General features: G+C 37.1%; 1 protein-coding gene across 1 annotated transcript; it reads right to left on the bottom strand.

Moving 5' to 3' along the window:
* Positions 1–2335: 2335 nt before the first annotated feature.
* On the bottom strand, positions 2336–24980 carry LOC128994511 (abasic site processing protein HMCES). Its single transcript, XM_054419119.1, has 7 exons — positions 24729–24980; positions 14220–14463; positions 13499–13696; positions 12428–12547; positions 12019–12126; positions 11544–11689; positions 2336–2559 (listed from the first exon to the last, which is right to left on the bottom strand). Exons 1-7 carry the CDS (start codon positions 24746–24748, stop codon positions 2463–2465), a joined length of 933 nt encoding a protein of 310 aa, XP_054275094.1. The 5' UTR covers positions 24749–24980; the 3' UTR covers positions 2336–2462.
* Positions 24981–25140: the final 160 nt, after the last annotated feature.

Here is a 25140-nt window from a genome sequence, read left to right as displayed (position 1 = left end):
AAATTAACAAAGTTAGATATTGTAGAGATTATTTATTAGTCGTGGTTAGTACATATCAAATAACCCTGTCAAAGATAATAAACAAACCTCAGAATTCTTTACAAGCCAGATAGAATTTTATGTAAAAAGACATTGGCACGCCATCAGGATGAAGGCTATACCTATAGCTGCCTACTTATTGCTATAAAAGCTAATAAGACGTAATTAAGTTTAGATAGCAAAATTTAATTCACCAGATTTAACTGAATTGTTTAAATTTTATGCAGCCGTATCTCTTTATTCTTTTACTTTCTCCCCCTATACCATAGTATATGGAGAAAGTATTGTTTTCGTCAAAATTTTCAAGTTTGAGTTTTGAGTGGATATATTCGTTTTGGGCCCCCCTGGACCCAAAAAAGTGGTTTTCGAAGTGATGTCTGTGTGTGTACAGAGCTAGAGACTACACCTGTGGTCCGATTTCGATGAAATTTGGTATGTAGGTTCTAATCCATGGTATCTCCAGGCTTTTTTTTCATTTTTTTGAAATTTTAATATTTCATGGGGTTTCCCCATAAAAACCCATAAAAAAGCGGAAAAATTCAATTTTCTCAAAAATGGCCAGAACGATTTTGATAAAATTTTGGCATGTTATAGTCCTTTATATTCTGAACAAAATGGTACAAATCCCATTTCTGTAAAAATTACGGTTCAAAAGTTATTGTAAATTATCTTATTTTCCCATAAAAATCTCATACCAATAACGGAGAAATCGGATTTCCACAAAAGTGGCCTGAACGATTTTGATAAAAATTTAGTATGTAGTCCTTTAAATTCTGAACAAAATTGTTCTAATCCCATTTCTGTATATTTACTCTCACCGCTTACACATGATAAAGGTTGTTGACAAACTTATAAGAGAAAGTATGTGTCAGAATTCTGATAGGCCTACCGTTTATTTCTTATCAAAATGATTCCAATTTTATTTAGGGACGTTAGCTGAATTAAAACTTGTAGCAACAAACATGATGCGTTTTGCTTGTATCTTGAAGAAAATTTCTTCTCATAAATGGTGGAAAAAATTTACCAAATGCCCACCTTTATAAGCCCTTAGGTTACTCTACAATATATCTATATTCTATAACTTCCAAAGTTCAAATTCCTGTAACTTAAAGTACATAACCACAACTTATTGTGCAACCATTCGAATATTCTAATATTTACTATATTTTTTCAACATTTCTAACCTAAATGTTCTTGTTAATAAAGTTATGAAATCACCATAACTTAAGTGACAGAACCATTATTTGCCTGATTTTACGCAACACTCAAAACGTTCTATTGATAGGAAACAAGGAAACATTCCAAACTCTGGTATTGCTTGATACTATCTAACTTTGTCATGTTAGTTATAAAGCACCATTAATCTATCTGAAGAGTTACAGCTAAGATTAGACAGTAGTTCGTATTTATCTATTTATTTAAAAACGGCAGTCAATTGTGTTGACATTGACGATCAAGTTAGTCTACCAGTTATGTAGTTACATGTGTAGAGAGTGTTTGTTTACTTCAAAGCTGAAAGCTGCTATTTGTATCCTGAAAAAGATAAATTTTGACTTGGCTACTCCGTAAATTTTGCAAGCTATTATACTAGTGTAGAAACTACTTCCAAAACCATTTTAAGAAAACATACAACCAAACTACATGGTCCTGCTGTAGGTCAGGATATACAGTAGAACCTTGATAACAAGACTCATAAGAATTATAAAATAAGACTTGTTATCAAGGTTGACTTCTTATCGAGATAAGAATGTTCAAATGTAAAGCAAAACATAAACTGCATTACTAAACTGCTTTATCAGCGGAGACTGACAGTGTTATTGGTTTCCTGGCAATAACATGTGATTGGGGTACAATAATTTCAAGGGGATTTGAAAATGAACCTTGTTATCAAGGGTGACTAGTTATCAAGGTTCTACTGTAATTGTTAATGATCATAATACGCATGAATACTAGGTTCAACAACATTACAATGTAGCAGCAAAAATAAAAAATATTAACCACCAAAGACAGTTGATAAGTTTTCAATTCAAATCTACAGCGCCAAAATTGTAATTGACTTTGATTGCCATTGAACTTCTTTTACACTTATTGAGCTCCTCTGAAATGGCTATGTATTGTAAGCAAATTTCAAGAGGTGCTTTGAATCATTCAAAAATGAATTGTCAATTAGTATCCCAGCAAAAAGTAAATGAACAAATCAACATTCAACTTCAAAGTTTCACAGTTACCTCACATAATTCCCATGTGTATGCAAACAAGAGGATTGAGAAAAAATAAACATGCAGTACAACAAATGATTCCTTTAATAAAAATTTCTTATTACTAACACCTAAGGTAAAGGAACTTAATTCATAATCATATCTTAAAAGTAGTCCTTGAGCCCAAAAACTGGTAAGTGATGTGTAGTGAATGAAAGTACATAATTAATCATCTTTAGATTTCTTGGCTGGTTTGCTATCATCTGATGGAGCCTTTCGTTTCAACCACGAATCCATTATCCTATTGGTTGGTTTTGGTTTTCTGTAAAAAAGCAACCAAATAATAACTTTGCGTACATTACGAAATAGTGGATCACAGCAATTTTAGTTATGGACCTGGCAGGAATTTTGATTTTGGATTGACAGTTTTTTGTTGATTCTCTTCTCCGGTGTTAAAATAATATTGAATTTAGGAGAAAAATTATCCATTTAGGTCTCAATGTTGCATATTGTAAGCTAAGTGAAGGGTGATAGTATAAGGGAGCTAGATGGCTTGTGTAGCATTGTTACAAGGGCATTTAAAGTCAGGATTGTGTGTTAAAGCCCTATGGACAACTTGTTATGTATCAAGAAATAAGTCCATATGTTTTATTTATAACATCTGTCAGATGACTGTTTACATTATTATGTTTTGTTTACTTTTTAGTTTAGTCTGATTTGTGAGTTCAATAAATTCAGTTGTGTTAATTATGTTTTAATTTACTAAACTGGCGACGAGGATAATTGGATAATGGATCTCAATAAGCCTGATCGTTTTGACCCCCATACAAATCCTGCAAGTGTCGCACAGCGTTGGGGTACATGGATTAAGCAATTTGAGAGGTATGCTTTAGCTGCAGACATTACCAGTGATGTAAGGAAAACTGCACTAGTACTTAATCTAGCTGGTGAGGAAGTGGATTACATTTTTGACAGTTTACCACAACCTAATGAAATATCGTACAAAAATGTTATAAAACTATTAACTGACTATTTCGCTCCTACCAAAAATGTCCTTTTTGAAATATTTAATTTTAGGAAGTGTCATCAAGCAGAATCAGAGTCGTTTAACTCTTTCTATTCTCGACTAAGAACATTAGCTGTGAACTGTGAATTCAAAGACTTGGATAGGGAATTAATTATGCAAATTTTGATTGGATCTAGAAGTGATGAGTTAAGGAATAAAATTTTGAAAGAACCTACTATTAAACTTCAGGATGTTGTTATTGCAGCTAAGTCAAATGAATTATTTCAAACTCAAAGTAAGGAACTTTCTTTCAGTAGCTCAAGTTTTGCTAATGCACATAAAATTGACCATTCAAACAGGAAATTTGTTGCATTTAACAACAATCCAGCTCACTCTGTTACACCTAATGTTTGTCTTGGTTGTGGACTAAGACATTTTAGAAGGGATTGTCCCCATCTTCAGACTACTTGTAATATTTGCAAGAAAATTGGGCATCTAGCACGAGTTTGTAAAGGAGGGAAACCACGCCCCAAAGAATATTTTAGCCAAAAACACGGATCAAAGGGACAGCGGGCTCATGAAGTTTTGTCAGAGGAAACCAATTATGAACAAGAAGAAACGTTTCCACCTCAATCAAATAACGGAACAACTCAATACGTCCAGGAAGTTAACTGCACTAAAGTACCGGAACTGTATACCACTGTCAACATAAATAATCACAAAGTTCTAATGGAAGTTGATACTGGTGCAGGTGTTTCTATCATAGGAGGAGAACTATGGAATACAATTTCTCATAAAAACTGTAAACTACAACCTTCTCCTTGGAAACTCAAGGATTACAGTGGTAAACCTGTAAGTGTTTTAGGTCAGACTAATGTTTATGTGAAATACGGTAAGTTCAATGGTTTCCTTCTGTTAGTCATAACTGAAGGTAATAGAAATAGTTTATTGGGGCGTAATTGGCTAAAAAGTCTTAACATTGAAGTAAACGGAGTACTTTCAATCAACTGTCATGAATCTGAAGTTCTTAATAAAGCTCAGCTGGATGTTCAACATCTGAAAAGTGAATTTTCCGATGTATTTTCAAATTCTTTAGGGTGCTATAAAGGACCTCCGATCGAACTGAAAATTGACCAGAATTATAACCCAATTCACTTAAGAGCGCGCCCTTTACCTTATGCATTGCAGGCCCCAGTAGAAGAAGAGCTGAATAAGTTAGTTAATCAGGGAGTGTTAGAACCTGTTCAGGTATCGGATTGGGCCACACCAATTGTTGTTTCCGTAAAAAGCAATGGTAAAATACGAATTTGCGGTGATTATAAGGCAACGTTAAACAAAGCTATCCAAGATCATCTGTACCCTATTCCACCAATCTCTCAGCTCTTAGCAAACTTAAACCAAGGGAAATATTTTGCTAAGTTAGATTTAGCCCAAGCTTATCAACAACTGGTTGTTGACGAGAAGTCGGCACTAGCTCAGACACTAATTACACACAAGGGTGCTTTTAAACCAAAAAGACTACAATTCGGTATTAGCTCAGCTCCATCTATATTTCAACATTTTATTGAGGGTTTGCTTTCGGGCTTGGACAATGTAATCCCTTACTTTGATGATATTTTGGTTAAAGCAGGAACAATACACGAATTGATTACCACATTATGTTGAAATATTATTTGTGTGAATAGTTCATTTTGGTATCACATGTGTTCTGTGTACAAATTAGTTGTCATGGATACCAGATGTGTTTTGTGGAAAGCTATGTTGTGGTTTTGTATCAAGTAAAACTTGTACCTAAAACACCTTTCTCTTTATCATTCTACATAATTTAAGTCCATTTACAACAGGTTATGGGCCCAGGATTTTTTATTCAGTGCTAAATTTAAAGAATACCAACTTCATAAGTTTGTAACAGCAATATGACTCAAAATTCATTACCAATTGAAAGGCTTCAAGGTCGTGAGAATTTTGACACATGGAAGTTTGCAGTACAAGCTTACCTGGAAGATTTGGATTTGTGGGACTGCGTATCTGGTGTAGAACAGGATAAGAAAAAGGACATTAAATGTCGGTCAAAGCTGATCTTATTGGTTGATCCGGTGAATTATGTACATATTCAAAACACAACCACCGCAAAGGCAGCTTGGGACAATTTAACGAAGGCTTTTCAAGATGATGGTTTAAGCAGGAGAGTTGGACTTCTCCGTATTCTAATAACTACAAAGCTGGAAGATTGTAGTTCTGTTGAGGAATACGTGAACCGCATAGTCACAACTGCTCACAAGCTTACAAATGTGGTAATGATTGATTCGTAGCAAACGGATTGATGTTTAACTTAATAATAACAACTTACTGGATTGATTGACGTAAGTTGTTATTATTACAAATGTGGGTCTGCAGGTAACCGATGAATGGGTTGGAACAATCTTACTAGCTGGTTTACCCATCCGGTATGAACCAATGATAATGGGAATTGAATCTTCAGGCAATAAAGTCACAGCGGATGCGATAAAAACAAAGTTATTGCAAGATGTGTCTCCAGTACAACGTGATATGACTTTTGCAGGAACTGATTCTGCACTGTATGGTTCCAGTTCAAGAGGGACAGTTCACAAAGTGTATCAAAAGAACAGAAACACGAGTAGTTTGGACAAAAATGTGAAGAAAGGTCCGAGATGTTATAAATGCAATGTTTACGGTCACATCTCAAAGAACTGTACATCTACGAGAGTAGTGGGCAAAAATAACGTAAACTCTGGCAAATCTAATACGTCACTCTTTGCTGCATTTTCAATGCAATCGGGCGTTAGTAATGAGTTCTTTTTAGACCGCGGTGCATCTTGTCATTTATGTGTTGACGTTAACATGCTTCTGAACGCAAGAAAAGGCCAAGCACTAACGATCACCACAGCGAATAATGAGACAATGGTGACTGATACCGTCGGTGATTTGGAGCTTCCAATATGTATTTCTGGTGAGGTCTCAGAAGCGAATGTAAGTAATGTACATTTTGTGCCTAACTTAAAAGTTAATCTTTTATCAGTGAGTCAAATTGTAAATAAAGGAAACTCTGTGGTATTCAATAGTGATGGAGCCAAAGTTTTCAATTCAACAGGACAGCTCATTGCTTCTGCTAGTTTAATAAACAATTTGTTTAAGTTGGATATGCCTATGAACACATCTGCATTATCCATGCAAAGCAGTGGCTTAACGCTCTGGCATCAGCGTATGGGACATTTGAATTTTGATAGCCTTACCAGATTGGTTAATGGCTTGGCTGATGATATCAACATTTCTGGTAGTAAGCCAGAAACCGTTTGTGATATCTGTATGTTAGGAAAAAGCCATCGTTTACCTTTTCCTAAGAGTGAGTCTAAAAGCAGTCATTATCTGGAGCTAGTGCATTCTGACTTGGTAGGTCCTATGGAAGTGAATAGTCTTGGAGGGTCTAGGTATATTTTGACCTTTTTAGATGACTACAGTCACATGTGTTTTGTTTATTTTTTAAAATCAAAGGACGAAGTCAATGGTCACTTTAAAACGTTCAAAGAGTATGCTGAAAAACAAACTGACAAGAAGATAAAAGTGTTGCGTACAGATAATGGTACGGAGTACTGTAATCGCAACTTAACTGAGTTTTTTAAGTCATCAGGTATTGTGCATCAAACTACATGTCCTTACACACCTCAGCAAAACGGAAAGGCAGAGCGTCTCAACCGTTCCCTCCTAGAACGAGCAAGATGTTTGCTGATAGAGTCTGGGCTTCCATCTAGTTTTTGGGCTGAAGCTGTGAATACTGCTGCTTACCTTCTGAACAGATCACCATGCAGGTCCGTGGAACCAACTCCAATACAAGTGTGGTCAGGTAACAAGCTTACTCTACAACATCTCAGAATTTTTGGTTGTAAGGCATTTGCTCACATTCCTGCCGAGAAACGTAAAAAACTTAGTCTACGATCTACTCCCTGTATATTTGTTGGTTATTGTCAGTTTAGTAAAGGGTACAGGTTGTATGATCCTCAGAAGAAAATAACTTTCATATCTAGAGACGTTACCTTTTCTGAAAATCAATGGGGAAGTTCTTTATTGAAAAATGTGAGTAAGACTTAGATTTTTATGTGTTTCCCGAACCAACAGGAAGTTTGTCTGATAGTCAGGACAGTACTAGTGGTCAGACACAAACCGGTCCAAGTGTGCCCAATAATGATGATGTGCTTCCTACAGGATCCGATGTAAACCGAAGTAACGACGATGTAACTGATGTTACTGACATGAACATTATTCCGGACACAACAACTCGACCGCAGCGCGTCAGAAACCTTCCAGTTGCGTTGAACGATTATGTTACTTATTTCTCTGGCGAGCTATCCGATCCAATATCTCGCGAAGAAGCATTGAATAGTGAGTTCAAAGACTCTTGGAAGAACACTATGGACCGTGAGTTTAAGTCTCAAATCGAAAATAAGACTTGTGAATTGGTCGAAACCCCAGCCTTGAGGAAACCCTTAAACTGTAAATGGGTTTTCAAATCAAAGGAAAATGACAAGGGTCAGGTGACTTGTCAAAGGATTCGACCACATTGTCAAAGGATTCGACCAAAGGAGGGGAATAGATTATGATGAAACATTTTCACCTATTCTCTAACAAAGGCGCTTAACAGTGAAAAATTCAGAGACTGCATTAAGTTCCAGGGATTCCACAAATAAGGAGGGTGTTGAAATATTATTTGTGTGAATAGTTCATTTTGGTATCACATGTGTTCTGTGTACAAATTAGTTGTCATGGATACCAGATGTGTTTTGTGGAAAGCTATGTTGTGGTTTTGTATCAAGTAAAACTTGTACCTAAAACACCTTTCTCTTTATCATTCTACATAATTTAAGTCCATTTACAACACATTAAGACAAGTATTCATTCGTTTTAGAGATGCAGGGATTACACTCCAAAGCGAAAAGTGTTCTTTGTTATCTACATCAGTTGACTTCTTGGGATTTGTTGTGAGCTCTGACGGAATTCGTCCTAACCCGGACAAAGTCAAATCCATTCAAGATGCTCCTGAGCCGACTAACAAGGAACAACTGCAGGCATTTTTAGGTTTACTTAATTTCTATCACTGTTTTTTACCCAACAAAGCCAATGTTGCAGAACCTTTACATCGCTTATTGGACAAAAATGTTAAATGGCGGTGGGAGGAAAAACATAAACTTGCTTTCAATGCTTCAAAGAAGCTCCTTTCTTCCGATAGTATACTGGCTCATTACAATCCCTCCAGCCATCTTATACTAACTTGTGATGCATCTCCTTATGGTATTGGTTGTGTGCTTAGTCAGGTTCGAGGGGAAAAGGAAGTTCCAATTGCGTTTTATTCCAGGACAATGAGTCAATCAGAACGAAGATATGCTCAAGTAGATAGGGAAGCACTTTCCATCATTGGAGGGGTTAAAAAATTCCACAATTACTTATATGGGAGGCATTTTGAAATTAGAACAGATCATAAGCCACTTCTGGGTCTTTTCACTGTGGATAAACAAACACCAAACACACTGTCACCTCGAATGATTCGCTGGAGTATCCTTTTAAATGGATATGACTTTGATCTTGTATACAAACCGGGGATTTCTATTCCGAATGCTGATGGTTTGAGTCGTCTTCCATGTTCCTCCAATGTTGTTAAACAAGAGATAAATGAAGTCTTGAATGACGTGCTATACATTGAATCCGATGAGGTTAAACCAATTACCGCTAATATAATAGCAAAAGAAACAGAAAAGGATCCACTTCTATCTAAAGTACTATTATGAACTCAACGTGGTTGGCCAACTCATAACTCAGATATCAACCTTACGCCTTTCATTTCTCGTCAAAATTCAATTTCTCAATACAAACAATGTTTACTTTGGGGAACTAGGGTGATCATTCCATCCACTCTCAGGCAACAAGCTCTGAAGCTTCTACACATGGGACATGAGGGCATTGTTCGAACAAAGGCGTTGGCTCGAAGCTATTTCTGGTGGCCAAAACTTGATCAAGACATAGAAAACATAGTGAACTCTTGTCAAGCATGTCAACAAAGTCGTCACAACCCTCCAAGAGCAACAGTTCTTCCCTGGGAGAAAACGAAACAACCCTGGTCTCGTCTCCACATAGATTTCGCTGGGCCCTTCCAAAACAAGTTGTTTTTGATTGTTGTCGATTCTTTCAGCAAATGGTTATAAGTAGTTTTGGTGCCTTCTACAGATTCAAGATCAACTATAAAGGTCCTCAGAAGCCTTTTCGCAACACATGGTGTTCCAGACACACTAGTATCTGATAACGGGTCGGCTTTCACTTCACAAGAATTTCGATCGTTTAATGAAAGCAATGGCATCCGCCACGTCGTGGTTGCACCATACCATCCGTCATCGAATGGTCAGGCAGAAAGGATGGTCCAAACGACAAAAAATTCTTTGCGACGAATACTTCAAGGAGATTGGCAAAAAACCAAATTGTTCTACTAATATGTCACCGAGTGAACTGCTGTTCGGAAGGCGTATTAGAACCATCTTAGACAGAGTTCACCCAGATTATTCTTCAAGTGACAAAGAAGAGAAAATCTTGGATAAAGCGCTTCACGATTACCAACAGTCACCTCAGAGGAAATTTAAAGAAAATGACTCCGTTTTTGCAAGAAACTATAATCAGCGAGGACCAAAGTGGATTCCTGCTAAAGTCACTAGAATAACCGGGCCACTGAGCTACCATTTGATAACAAAAGAAGGCATTGAAATACAACGTCATATTGACCAATTGAGACCTCGCTCAGAAACATCAAAAGCATCTACTAACTCACACTTGGATAATCCTGAATCTCCAGTAAACCCACCATTCCACCCACTACTCCAGAATCCTATTCAAATGAGAACACCAGAAGCACATCATATCACTCCAGTGCAACCACCATCAATGGTTCGCAATCCTATTATGATGAGAACACCAGACGTACAACCAATGCGACCATCAGTGATGCAACAATCTCGCAATTCCTTTAGTGGTATAGAAGGTTCAATTAACCCTCATCAAGAAGATGCTGGTTTCAACGTTTCTGGTTTAATTCAAGACTCCACTAGCATGAGCACGAGTCCACAACCTGTTCGGTCACGTGTCTCTAGATCAAACTCCCAAAACACTTCAATGAGCATGAGTCCTCGACCTGTTCGTATCCGTCGACCACCGGCATATCTGAAGGACTACCTAACGGGGGGAGGAGTGTTATGTATCAAGAAATAAGTCCATATGTTTTATTTATAACATCTGTCAGATGACTGTTTACATTATTATGTTTTGTTTACTTTTTAGTTTAGTCTGATTTGTGAGTTCAATAAATTCAGTTGTGTTAATTATGTTTTAATTTACTAAACAACTGGGTCCAGTTTCAAACCATCCAAAAAAAACTTAATTTTTGCAAGATTGAACCAGACCATATCACCAGATGAACAGTGTATCCGTTCAGCTAATACATCAGACTTAGAGGATTATAATAAATCTGTCACTTAACATGTTTACATAAGCATAAATCATTGGGAACAGGAGAGGGTAGATGGTGAAGGTTGTATCCTAGCAGTCTAGAACACTAAGACATTCCATGACTGACAAAAGTAAGAGCTTTTGAATCTGACCAATGGGTGAGAGAACTGAGAAGTCTAAAATGTTTCCTCTCCAACCTGGAAAGAAAACTTTAAGTTTATTTCCATTATTATCTTAGTTCTGGTTTGCAGATCCTATGGAGTCCACCTAAGCTAGATCTTATGGAAGAAGCTCATCTAAAACAATCGAACGGATTAAGTCGAAGTTGAAAGGTTAGGTTGATTTGCACCTCTGATCCTGAGAGTTCATAAAAATATTTTTTTTGTTAAAAATTAAATAAATAAGATGGGCAAGGATTGAAATACGGAGGTTAAGTTTGACTGAAATAATTTTATAGAAAGATGAGATTTCACTAATAAAAAAATATTAAGAAATATTCCTGAAGGCAGATTACTAGCTGGAATATAATTGGACTAGGTCCAGAATGAAGGGAAATTTGAGGCTTAATGAGTAGACAGCAGTCTGAACCAGAGCTTCAGAATTATTGAGACTGAGTACCAACTGGGGTACGAGTGGTCACTTTAGTAAGAATGAGAGAAAATTGCAAAATTAATCTACTCATAAAGAAAAGATAACTAAAAATCCATAGGGTGCTTACAGGGTTGAACAACAAGATAACACTGGAACTACCAAAGATAAAAATAACTGTGCAAAGATAGCTAAAATAGTGCGTTACTCACTGAAGGTCAATAGGCTTGTTACAGTTGAGGTCTTTATTGCGAGCGTTGTTTACGACAGTGGAGACAGGGTGCCATGACAGAATAGAAGATGGCTGCAACAGTCGGACAGCTGCCATCCCTGGCACTCCAGTTGAGTCTAACCATTTCTGAAGGACATAATCTTGTATTAGAAAATTAGTTGAGCAGATTACAAAATCAAGCTAGAGTATGTAAAGCTGTAAAAAATTGTTGCCCAATGATTTACTGGCTAGATAGTTTCCAGAAACATACAAATTGTTTACAAAGATCTTTAGGTTTATTAATCAAGTTGCAGAATTTTTAACTAGACAATGCTTGTTGAAAAATGTGAGTGATGTCAATAAGTGAATGCTTTCTTTAAACTCTATCAGCTATACTTGTGTTTTAAACTCGATTCTTATACGCTTTTATTACATTTATGGAAATAATATAAATGTAGCTTATCTATTTTACTTACACTTATTAGTTCTTCGCTGTCTAGGATAGCAGGAATGCGATGGTGAAGCCAAGAAAACAATTTGTTTGATTCCATAGTAATAATAGTAAAACTAAACATCTCATCTCCCTAAAAAGTAAAAATAAAGTGTAAATAAATCAGGGCTAAACCACACCAAATTAACCAAATACCAAATTAATTACTAAGGCTAGTCAGTGACAAAGCCATACATATGACATATTCATGAGGAACTACAACTATATTTAACAAGGGACGATGTAAACCAATCCGGTGTTAAGACAATCAAGCTGCTCATTATCCAATTATTATGCTTAAAAAGCAATTATTTTTAAACAAAATCATTCTGAAATCATGCCTGAAGACTTTGAGAAGTTTTTAATCATTACCAACAGAATTACGTAATGCCCACCTGGGGAGATGACCATGTGTCAAAAAGCCCAGCCATCATCAACAATTTTGGTCCAGCCCAGCCTGAGGTTTCGTCCCAAGCAGCATTTTCCCAAGAGCTTGATTCTTCCACTGGTCCAACCTGCAACAAAAGGGATGGTTTTGGTGACAGACCATTGCTATACAACATTGACCCCATGGTTTAAGGTGAATGACAAATTAAAAACAGAATGCGCTGAGTAAAGCTTTGATTCTGATTAATATTTTCTGACAAGAGGGCAGACTCAGGGTCCGGGGATGTCAACCTAAGCTGATAGTGCATGCCCCACTAGCGGCCAACTAGGTACACCTATAACTGTGCCCTTTTGCCCAGTGTAGTAGTTCATCACCTGGCTGATTTTGATCAAACAGGGTCCTTCTCCTAGCTCTAAATCTGTCACAATCCAGAATTATGTACTTCTCAGTCTCATCAGACTGGTTGCAAAGTCGACACTCCTGGTTGTCATTGATTTCCCGACATGGAAAGTAAGTATTGATGATTCTCAGAGTGTGATGAAGGTTGTTTGTAAGACTGCTGCGTGCCTCATCAGTCCTACGGATTGAACCTTTGGCCCTCTTGGCAGATCCTTCTACTAGGATGAGGGAGCGGTTACTCATAATCGCCCACCGTGATCGGGGAGAAAGCCTCGAAATCTTCACACCCACATTATGTGATCGCTATAGTACAAGCTCGGCAGGACTCTAGCCTATTTCCTATAAAATACTCAAGCTTCGGTACAAAACCAATCATCTGAATTTTGACTACATATCCGCATGACTATGAGGTAAGGTCCCAATCTATTTGGATAGCCTAGTATAAGTTCAACCTTAATCTTAGTCATCTGGTGTTTCACATCAATCAGGTTTTGTAAAATAAATGTTTACCCCTTTCCATGGCAGTTTGGCACACCCCAGCAAATTTAAGATCAGGGCACATGCCTCTCCTCCCATGGCTTTGTCCCTGGTATAATTTCTAAATAAGTTTATCGGTGGTTGCACACTTTCAGCATCACAATTAAAGATATGCCTTTTACTTGAAAAAAAATTTACTCACATTAGATGATTGAGTTGCCTTAATAAAATAAGGCTGTTTGGCTTGCCCTTTCCCTTTGGTAGTTTGCCACTCGTAAAACCCTTGAACACCAATAACACATCTTTGTCCATTTCTCAACGCTTTGCTGTAGAGTTTTGATTCAGGCAAATTTTCAATTCGGCAGTTATTAGTTGTCAGTCCATGAGATTTATAATCACCCTGTAAAAAAACACTTAAGTTTTCGTAGCTTAACTTACATTTTAATAGTAAGGAAATACATTTTCTTTGTGGCTTTGGCCTATTTCTCAAAGCATGATTTGTTTCATTTTAACTTCTTATTTTCAAGGCAGAAATTACTTTGTATTGGCCTAATTTTAAACAAGAATGATATTTAACTACACTATATTTAACAATATATAATTAAAATAAGGTGAAAACAGAAGTTTTTCTGTGTTTCTAGATGCACTTGTTGGCAATTTAGATGGGGAATAACAAAACCTTTACAGGTTTTATTCCCAGCAAAAACAAAAGTTTAGGGCTTTCGACCACTTTCAATTCAAAACGTTGTGATTCTCTTATGTAAATTGCAACTGGGGTACAACTTAGAAAATATGTATGGGCCTATGAAATAAACATTAGGCCTATACATTAACTACAGAAATAAAGTTACTTAACAAAATTATCAATAATTAACTACGGTAGGTTATTGGTTTGAGTTAATCAGTCAGTGAATGTAAGCCACCTTATGCCATGAAGGAATCATTCCCCACATCATGGGCTTTATCACTCGCTCAGTAGAGTCTTCCTTTACTGGTTCATTTTTGTTGGAAATGATGACAGGTAATATTTCAGTTGGGGCCATATTGGTTGAAGGTGTAAAACTTAGTCCACAGTTGGAAGTGTCGATCCAGTCCGGCTGCACATAGCGACTACGTTTGTCATCAAAGTAGCTTGTCGCTTTTCTATAATCTGGCCGACACATGTGACTAGAATAAAAGGACAACTGTTATTTACATTTCTCCTAACTCAATCTTAATTTATTACTAAGCCTAATGTATTACTGTGTAACTTTTGAAAAAATAATTATTATTACTTTGAGACAGCAACATACAGGTATTTGTGTGAAGATGAAAATGAAAGCAAAGTGAGTGTAAAATAGAGTTTAAGATTTTGCTCTGTTACTAATGTCACAGTCGGCCTCTCTTGTAGTCTTCGTAGCGGTTGGGAGCAGGAAGAACAAATATTAAAACAAGCGAGTAGGGATCAGCTAATTTATTGATGAAACTAATAAAACTTTACAAAATTGCATCGATTAAAGTAACACATTACAAATCAAGTCAAACCGCGACCAAATACTACGAATTACACAATATTGAATTTAAAACGTACACAGACTTAGAAGTAGTAAGAGTAAAAGAAAGGGGCGCGAGATCGCGCGCGGCGGACTATACCGTCGTCCGTTACGATCGTCCGATCTGAGGCTTCAACGTCGCCCGAGCGGAAGCCTCAGCGTGGTCACATGACCATCGTCGACCAATCAGCGCACGCTGAGCGCTCAACCCATGATTCAATTGCTCGTCTGGTGCTGCAGCCAAACGATCATAACAGTCATTAATGAAACTAATTGAAGTGAGGAACCACATTGAAGCGAGTCTAGAAGTGTAACATCGCTTATCGCGACACACGTGCATGCAAAGTCAGCACATTCCAGGGTACATCCGGCCAAGCCACGACGTCTGGTTAGGATTATTGTAGGGTTACAAAGTAATGAAATGAATTGGAGTATGAGTTTTAAGGTTCACTTGGAGACTTACGTGAAGTTAAATAAAATTCGATATTGCTAAATAGGCCTACGGTTGACACATCAACCTAGCAAATATTCGGTGATAGCCAACGGGCCAGTTTTAGGGAGTAAGGCCAATCAGCTTAAGCTCAAATTTAAAAAAATTACAACAAAATGAGGCAAATATGCCAGGCCGTCACACTAAGATCAGTTCTGAGTAAAGGATCAAAACAGTGTTCTAAAAACTGAAAAATTAACCTAATTAACTAGATTAGGGTCTATGGTTTAACACCAGTAGAGCGTCAGCTCAACTCATCCATCACTTATGGGTAAAGTAGATGGCTGGCTAAGATGCTATAACTTAAATTTAAATGTACCGGTGACTTCACAGCAAAAGTTCATAGTAAACTTACTTTCATGGATAGGCTTCTATGGTCATCACTTATATATACCGGTATACAACTTTTGTCTTCGGGGTTCGACCGTGTCATTTTGTTATGTAGGCCTAGGCCTACAACACTATGTACAGAAACTACCGACGTTTCGGCCACATAACAGTCAGCCATCTTCAGGGCAAGCGGGCACTACAAATCTAACATGTATAAACTATCACAGTAGTCACAGAACTCAGTCCTTCTAACCTGGTCGAACCCCAAAGACCAAGACTGTATAAAGGTCGATTCACACATATCAGTTCAGTCACAGTTCCGTTACAGTCCAGTTACAGTTCAGTCTCAGTTGCATCCGCAATTTCTCAGTCAACTATCTGTCAGTTGGTTTCAGTCAAACAGGTCCATCAGGCATCCGAACAATCAAAAAATATCGGTGGAAAGAAATCTGTTATATATGGTATTAAGAGGTAAAATTGTGAGAAATACCTTTAGATCCTAAAACTGAAGATCCATTAGGGTTTTGGTAGAACAGGAACAAGATGAGCAGAGAAGCGATGGCTCTGGCCAGAGTGACGAGAATCGAAGGACCACAGATGAAAGATGATGTTGAGAAATGACTATTGTTGTGTAGTATGTAATTCTTCACTGATTTAAATTAAAACTCTTCTTCATTAATAAAAAGAAAGCAATTCACTACTCATGAATATTCTGGACTGTACACGAAAATTTACAACACATCTACTTTAAATAAAAATATCTTCTTGGATCCTAGCTTGACACTTGGTACTATAAATTTGGAATCCATATTTAAATGAGAAATGATGAAATAATGCACTTGGAGCGGTAAGAGAGAAAGAGAGATTAAAATATTTAATATGAACTAAACCAAAAGGTAAGCACTGTGTACTGTGAGAGAGGTGAGTCTAAACTGAAACTGACTAGTACGAAGTGCTGTAGTGAACTTTGGACAGTGATGTCATCATATCAGCTGTTGTATCCTTTCAATAACTGAACTAAAAACTTGACTTGAATGTTAATACTACTTGATTAATTGTTTATATTTGACTGTATATAGTTCATATGTTATTAAATAAATATTTTATTAAATGTCCTTAGTTGAATTACTAAATATTTAACATACCGGCCCCCCCTGAACCCCTGGGTTCTGAAAACAACACAAAAAATGAGAAAATCAATAAAAAAGGGGGGTGGTAACTCCTCTTCACTATTCCATAGGAAGGACAGACACCTTTGTCACAGGACGAGAGAGGTGTCCACTTGCGGTCTTCAGGTGCACGACCCGTACTATTCCATCAGTACCAGGTGAAACGGAGAGAACTCGTCCAAGCTTCCAGGAGAGTGGAGGCAAGTTGTCTTCATGAATGACAACCAAGTCATTGACTTCAATATTCTTCTTGGGGTTGACCCATTTATTTCTCTCTTGAAGAGTGTACAGATACTCTTTCTGCCAGCGAGCCCAGATATGTTGACTGAACTGTTGGACTAACTGCCAGCGTTTTAATCGGTTGATAGGAATGCTACGCAAGTCAGGTTCAAGAGGTGTCATAAGAGGACCACCTACTAAAAAATGACCTGGCGTCAAAGCTTCTAGGTCCGAGGGATCAGAAGAAAGAGGAGTTATAGGCCTAGAGTTCATCATTCCTTCAATACGGGTGATTAAAGTCGAAAACTCTTCCAGTGACAGGGTCTGTTGTCCAATGACTCTTATTAGGTGAAATTTCACACTTTTGACGGCCCTCTCCCAAAGGCCTCCCTGATGAGGTGCATGTGGAGGTAAGAAGTGAAATTTAATATTGAAATTCTCAGCGTAGCATTGTACTGTGGAATCCTTGATTAAATTTTCAAAGTTGCGTCTGAGTTTTTCGGATGCACCTGTGAAATTTGTAGCATTGTCACAGTGAATATCTGAAACGATTCCTCGTCTGGAGACAAATCTGGTAAGAGCGGCTAAATAGGCATCCGCTGTTAGGTCGGTTACTACTTCTATGTGTACCGCCTTAGTAGAGAAGCAAATAAATATACAAATATAAACCTTGATAGGTTGAACTCGTCTTAGTAGATGTTGCTTCACAAAGAAGTGTCCTGCATAATCTACACCAGATATGGAAAATGGCCTTGAAGGTGTAACTCGATTCATAGGTAATTCCCCCATGAGTGGAGAAGAATGAGGAGGTTTACATCTGAAACATTTTATGCATTTAAAGATCCTAGATCTTATTAAGCTTCTAGCACTGAGAATCCAGTACTTGTTTGCCAGCATAGCCTGAGTTAGAGTTGGACCAGAGTGCAAATATAAGACATGATGGTGGTCAATCAAAATATCAACTAACCTATGACCTTTAGGTAGCAAGACGGGGTGTTTGTGATCTTCAGAGATATCAGCTTTGTTTATTCTTCCCCCTACTCGAATGAGGCCATCTTTATCCAGATAAGGAGCTAGGCGTCTAATGCGTACAGAGCAAGGTTTATTGGATTTCAAACATGAGATTTCTTCAGAAAAATATTTTCGTTGAACCAATTTACAAATCAGGTTATGAGCCTCTTTTATCTCCTGAGAAGTTAAATTCCCAATTTGTTTAACTTTATTTCTGGTGTTATGAATGAAGCGCAGCAGGTATGCGGAAACATGAAGTAGTGTTGTCCAAGATGAGAAGCGAGTGAGGAGAGAAAATGGTTCATCCGGAACAGCAGAGAGAGTGTTAACTGTGAGAATCTTAGTTTCAGGGATAGACTCTTCAGGTAAAGATTTACAGACAGACTTTGGCCAATTTTCTTCAGAGTTACACAACCAGACAGGTCCATTCCACCAAAGTGTGTGGTTAATCAAATCTTGTGGGGCGGTACCCCTTGACCCAACATCCGCTGGATTTTCTAGTGATGAAATATGTTGCCAAAATGAAGGTGGGATGTTTTCCTGTATTTCTGCAACTCGATTTGACACATAAACCTTGAGTCGATAAGAGGGCATGCCAATCCATGAAAGCACGATTGTGGAATCGCACCAAGCTGTGTATGAACTAATCTTGCAGTGAGGTGAGAGAAGTTGTATACAGTAATTTAGGAGCTTAGACATCAGGTGTGCTCCGCAGAGCTCCAAGCGAGGTATGGAAATACGCTTCAGAGGTGCGACTCTTGACTTCGCTATCAGAAGATAAGTCGATATAATTCCTTGTGAATTTACAACTCTCAGGTAAACACAACTACAATATCCTGCTTCACTTGCATCAGAAAAAGCATGTAGCTGAATATCTTTAGCTGAAGAAAGTCCCACGTAGCGAGGTATCTTGAGCATTTCAATATATGGAAGTTCATTGGCGAACTTGTTCCAAACTGATATAACGCTGTCGTCTAGGGGTTCATCCCAATCGAGACCAAGTGTCCATAAGTATTGCATGAAGGATTTGGACCAGAAGGTTACAGGAGTTAACCATCCTGACGGGTCATAGATCTGTGATATCACACTTAAAACAATTCTTTTTGTAGGAGTTTCCTTAATATTTTGAGTTCCTACAGAATAAGAAAAAACATCTTCATTAGGAATCCATTTAAGTCCTAAAACACTATGAACTGGTTGTTCGGGAGCTCGAAAACCAATAGGTTTTTCTTTGTGATCTTCAGGGATCGACTGTAAGAGTAATGGATTATTCGAAGACCATTTTCTTAACTCGAAACCTCCTTTTTTGAGTAACTGAACCACATCATTTTTCAACAAAAGAGCGTTTTCTACGCAATTACTACCCAATAGGGCGTCATCGACATAAATCTGATCCTTTAGAGCAGTTGCGGCTAGAGGATGATTTTTTCCTTCATCAATAATGAGTTGTTGAATGACACGATTTGCCAAGTAGGGCGATGATGTGAGCCCATAAGTGACAGTCGCTAGCTGATAGATTTGAAGAGGCATTTTATCATTCTCTCTCCAGAAAATAAGTTGAAATATCTGATCAGATTCCTTTACAAGGACTTGTCGAAACATCTGCTTGATGTCGCATGAAAAAACAACCGCATGTCGGCGAAAGTTGAGAATGATGTCACATATGTTGTTGTGGAGTTTTGGTCCTTGATGAAGAATACTGTTGAGAGACAGAGATGTTGATGTAGGTGCTGATGCGTTGAATACTACCCTTAATTTTCCATCTTTAAAAATTCCATGATGTGGAAGGTAGTAATGAGGATTATTTTTAAGACGTGGTGACTGACAGAGTGTCATATGTCCCGAAGACAAGTAATCTCTCATAAAATCAACATAAGTTTCCTTGAAATCAGGATTAGAACGAAATTTATTCTCCAGAGACCAGAATAGGGATTTTGCCATTTTGCTCGAGTTGCCTAATGTTGACGGATCGTCTGAGAAAGGCAAAGAGACAATATATCTTCCTTCAGGAGTGCGAGAGTGCGTAGATACAAAATGTTTTTCACATTTTTCTTCGGCTAAGGATTGCTTGCTTGTAAGAGGGGGTTCCTCTACAGCCCAAAACTGTTGGATAGAGGTGTGAAGATCCAAACTATTGGTGGTTAAGAGTGTGACTAATCCATGAAATGAATTTTTGCAAGTTGAGGCAACAGGGGTCGATCCTAAGAGCGCATATCCAAAAATGGTGTCAATTGCTACAGGCATATTCTCACCAAGTGACAAAAACTGGCCTTTCACAGAGGAGGCAAAAAGGTCAGCTCCAATTAGAACATCAATAGGAGCGGGTTTATCAAAAGTAGGATCGGCTAACATTAAATGTTGCATCTGTGAGCGAACTTCAGGAGTGATCTTAGCTCGAGGTAAATCTGGAGTGATATTATCCAAAATGAAGACAGGGTGAGAGCTTGCCAATACATATCCACTAAGGGACTGGAGAGTGACATGAGTTAACCCTTTTGTTTTCACCTGAGCAGACGAGATGCCATTAATAAGCGTTTTATTAGCATGAGAGCGCTTAATCCCTAAAGACTGAGCACATCTTTGAGTAATGAAGGTAGACTGAGCAGCAGAGTCTAAAACTCCCCTACAAACTAGGGTCTTACCTTCGCTTGATTTTACCACAATTAAAGCAGTGGCAAGAAGAACTGTGTTCTCTGTATTTGTCAAACCAACAAAACCAGATTCATTTTTATTTGAGTCAGAACTTGGAGCTCGTTTGTCTGTGTTACCTTTAGACACATTAGGAGAGGGATTATTTTCAGAATCCATAAAATGCAAAAAAGAGTGATGTTTTCTTTTACACGTAGAACATGTACGCCATGAATTGCATTCCTTTACCTTATGCTTATCGCCAAGACAGTTGGTGCACAAATTTTTGCCTTTAACAAAATTATACATTTCTTGTGAAGTCAATTTAAGAAAACCTTTGCATTGATAGATTTTGTGATCTGCACCTGCGCAAAATGTACAAACAGTGCGAGGAGTTGCAATAAGCGCCGATTTATTTGAGCGCTGAGGGGGTTTTACTTGAGTGTGGTGGTCTAAGGTACCCTTAAGAGATGATCCCACATTAGTAAGATTAGCTGCTTCAAGATTTACACAGTGAGACTCAATGTACTTGGTTAACTCATCTAACTTAGGAGTTACAGAGTTATCACTTCGACTCTGTTCAAAATGATGGCGAAAATCAGAATCAAATTTTCTTAACAAGTGAGAGGTCAAAATTAAATTTTCCTGAGAAATTTCTTCATCTAGAGCTTTAAGTGCTTCAATGTTTTCATTTAAAACAGACAAAAACCTTCTAAGTTGCTTCACTGAGGGATTGTGAAGAACTGGTAAGTCTAACACATTGTTGACATGAAGAGAGATTAGTAATCTTGTATTCTGATACCTTTTAAGTAGAGATTCCCATGCAATAAAATAATTAGCATTAGTCATAGGGATGTTTTTAACAACTGAAAGTGCCTCTCCCTCAAGACAGCTTAACAAATAACTCATTTTTTCAACACCAGAAATACTATCATTTTTATGAATAGTATTTTCAAACAAATTTTTTAACGCCATCCACTTTTCATGTTGACCTGAGAAGGTACCAAGTTGAAGTTTAGGAAGCTGTACACTAACCTTAGTTGTAGCTACTTGGCTGATAGCTGCATTGGAATCATCCAGGTTTGGCTGGCTCGACTGGTTAGAGCTTGGGGAAGGTATCAAGTTCACACACAAAGAGTGAATAGACACATAGAGATCACTTATTTCATCTTGTAATGTTGAAATTGTAGTGATATTTTCACTTTCATCTAATTCCTCAGGTAAAGGCACAGTGCCGAACAACTTATTCACTAATTTGTCAAAATCATTATTTTTGGCTGTAGCGGTGGAATCCAAAAGAGTGAGCTTTGTTATAAGTTGAGGAGTGATAGGTTCCTTTTCGATAGCAAGCACTTTTGCTTCAATTGACTTAAGCCTGGCTAGCACAAGCTCAGATTGCTTCACAAAAGTTGAGAACCTCATTTTGAATAAGTCTTAAATTCAATAAAATTCCAAAATAAAAATAAATGCAGATTAAAATAAGTTTATAATGAGCAAAACTTATTTAAAGACAGCCAGGATTCATTGTATTAAATATTAATATTAGTCAACTTGAAATCAGAGAGAAATATTCAGCCATAGTATAGGCCTATAAAAAGTTTAAGTCCCAGAAAATATCTACCTGCAATTATTTCCAGATAATAAATTTGAAATTCAATAAAACATGTTATTTCAAACACAAACTGTAATTAAATGTTCAATCCGTATTAATAAACATTCTTCTGTCACTTTAATTTAAAAGTGTAAGCAAACAATTGAGGTTATGAAAACATAAACAAAGTCTTGCATAATGACATTTAAGTTTTCATTCTATCCATCAGCAGCGCTAGTGTTGATCAGCTGTGAAGTTGGTATGACTTCCATGATTTTCTGAATATTCAGCAACAAGAGAGAAACTTGTTTCACATTACAGGGGGGAGAGAGGGGGGCAGACAGGATGCAGCCCGATAATGCACAATAGAGAATAGACAAACTATGCATGAAAATACAGGAGTTGTAGACAGTACAGTCTGAGAACAAAATTTTCTGTCTGGGACAACAAAACTTTATGTGTTATTTCACAAATTACTGCAACAATTTAATAAATTGATAATAATGTGATCAAAAATATTTAATCCTCTTGTTAATGATACTTAATGTTGATGACAGATTTATTCAATTAATTTATTCAGTTCAAATAAATACAAAACTTAATAGTCACAGTAGATTATTTTCCATAGGCTGGGAAACTTCCGGCTCGAAGGACCATGTTATATATGGTATTAAGAGGTAAAATTGTGAGAAATACCTTTAGATCCTAAAACTGAAGATCCATTAGGGTTTTGGTAGAACAGGAACAAGATGAGCAGAGAAGCGATGGCTCTGGCCAGAGTGACGAGAATCGAAGGACCACAGATGAAAGATGATGTTGAGAAATTACTATTGTTGTGTAGTATGTAATTCTTCACTGATTTAAATTAAAACTCTTCTTCATTAATAAAAAGAAAGCAATTCACTACTCATGAATATTCTGGACTGTACACGAAAATTTACAACACATCTACTTTAAATAAAAATATCTTCTTGGATCCTAGCTTGACACTTGGTACTATAAATTTGGAATCCATATTTAAATGAGAAATGATGAAATAATGCACTTGGAGCGGTAAGAGAGAAAGAGAGATTAAAATATTTAATATGAACTAAACCAAAAGGTAAGCACTGTGTACTGTGAGAGAGGTGAGTCTAAACTGAAACTGACTAGTACGAAGTGCTGTAGTGAACTTTGGACAGTGATGTCATCATATCAGCTGTTGTATCCTTTCAATAACTGAACTAAAAACTTGACTTGAATGTTAATACTACTTGATTAATTGTTTATATTTGACTGTATATAGTTCATATGTTATTAAATAAATATTTTATTAAATGTCCTTAGTTGAATTACTAAATATTTAACAAAATCTAAAATTGACTGACGGATGCCGGTAGAGCCACTGACGGAACTGCAACGGATGAGTGTAAATAGTGCAATATTCTTCAATGGATTTACTAGCCTATTGCACTATTTACACTCATCCGTTGCAGTTCCGTCAGTGGCTCTGCTAACATCCGTCAGTCAATTTCAGATTTCTTTCCATCGATATTTTTAGATTGGTCGGACGCCTGATGGACCTGTTTGAGGTTATAAAATAGCGTTATTGTTATTTAAATGGTTGTGTTTATATTTAGAGTACTGTTTGTAACAATCAACAAGATGGACAGTGAAAATTTGATAGAATATAGGTTTATAATTTAAAAAATTTGACTGTAAATTACTGTATTAGAGGCGGAAGACTGACTGAAACCAACTGACGGATAGTTGAATGAGAAATTGCGGATGCAACTGAGACTGAACTGTAACGAAACTGTGACTGAACTGATATGTGTGAATCGACCTTTAAAAAGCCAGAGGAAAAAGTGCTTGAAATTAACCAAATAATGAGAAGAAACCAAATATTTTAAGTTAAACATACTACCTATAAGTTAGTAAGTTTAGGCTATCATACAATATTAGAATTAACTAATAGGCCTAAGCCTAAGTTGAACTACAGAGAAGTAAGATACAGAGGATACAAGCTTATGGGACAACCGTGCGCTTTTAGCTCTGATATGGTGGAGCATAAAAATACTTGTAGCCTACCAAGCAAGGAAAAGCTTGAACGTAGATGGTCATATAGCATTTTTTTACAACAATTATAGCACACAGGGTCTTCCTAAAGTGATGGGCACTGTAGTATGTGATGTCGAGAAGGGAAAGGATCACAGAAGGCGACAGTGAATAGAATTGCTGTTGACACCAGCAACTAACTGGTGCTAGGTACAACTTAAGTGTACCCTTGAATGTATCCTGTGTACCTCAAGTTACTTCTCAATAGTGACAATAATAATGACAACCGCGGTGCGAACCATGCACTTTCAACAGGCTTATTATTATAAGTTAAGTATAAACATATATTTTTATTTTCAATTTTTGTTATCCTAAAATATCCTTTTGATTGTTTTAAATCAATGTATGTAAGGAGATTTACTTACCAAGATATTCTACCACACATACTTGATTACAAGCTTTAGCCTAGTCTAGTCTACCAAACAAGATCACTTCACTTTACACTTAAGACATAATAAAATAGCCTAATGGTAAATTACGTAAATGGAAGATTTCAAATAGATATTGAAACATTCAATTTTAAAATCTACAAGAAAATATTGATTACGAAATTGTTGTTGGTAAAAATCTATAATTTTATACTTTATGAAGAGTTTTCAAACTTCCTCCCTCCTCAGTCCTCCCTTAAAAAAAAGGAGGGGAGGACCGGAGGAGTGAGTTTGAGTTGGGTTGGACTTGGGTTGGGGTCAAGGCTATTAAAAAGAAAAAGAGGTTGCCTCAGTCGCGCGTATGACGTCACCCGCCGACCCGGATCTGTTTACAAATAAATAAATCAAA

Source organism: Macrosteles quadrilineatus, unplaced genomic scaffold, assembly GCF_028750875.1.
Source record: "Macrosteles quadrilineatus isolate MER2022 unplaced genomic scaffold, UCM_ALF_1.0 Scaffold_5__1_contigs__length_97177068, whole genome shotgun sequence".
NCBI lineage: Eukaryota > Metazoa > Arthropoda > Insecta > Hemiptera > Cicadellidae > Macrosteles > Macrosteles quadrilineatus.
The sequence above is the reverse complement of the archived record's forward strand: the minus strand, read 5'-3'. Positions and strand labels throughout refer to the sequence as shown.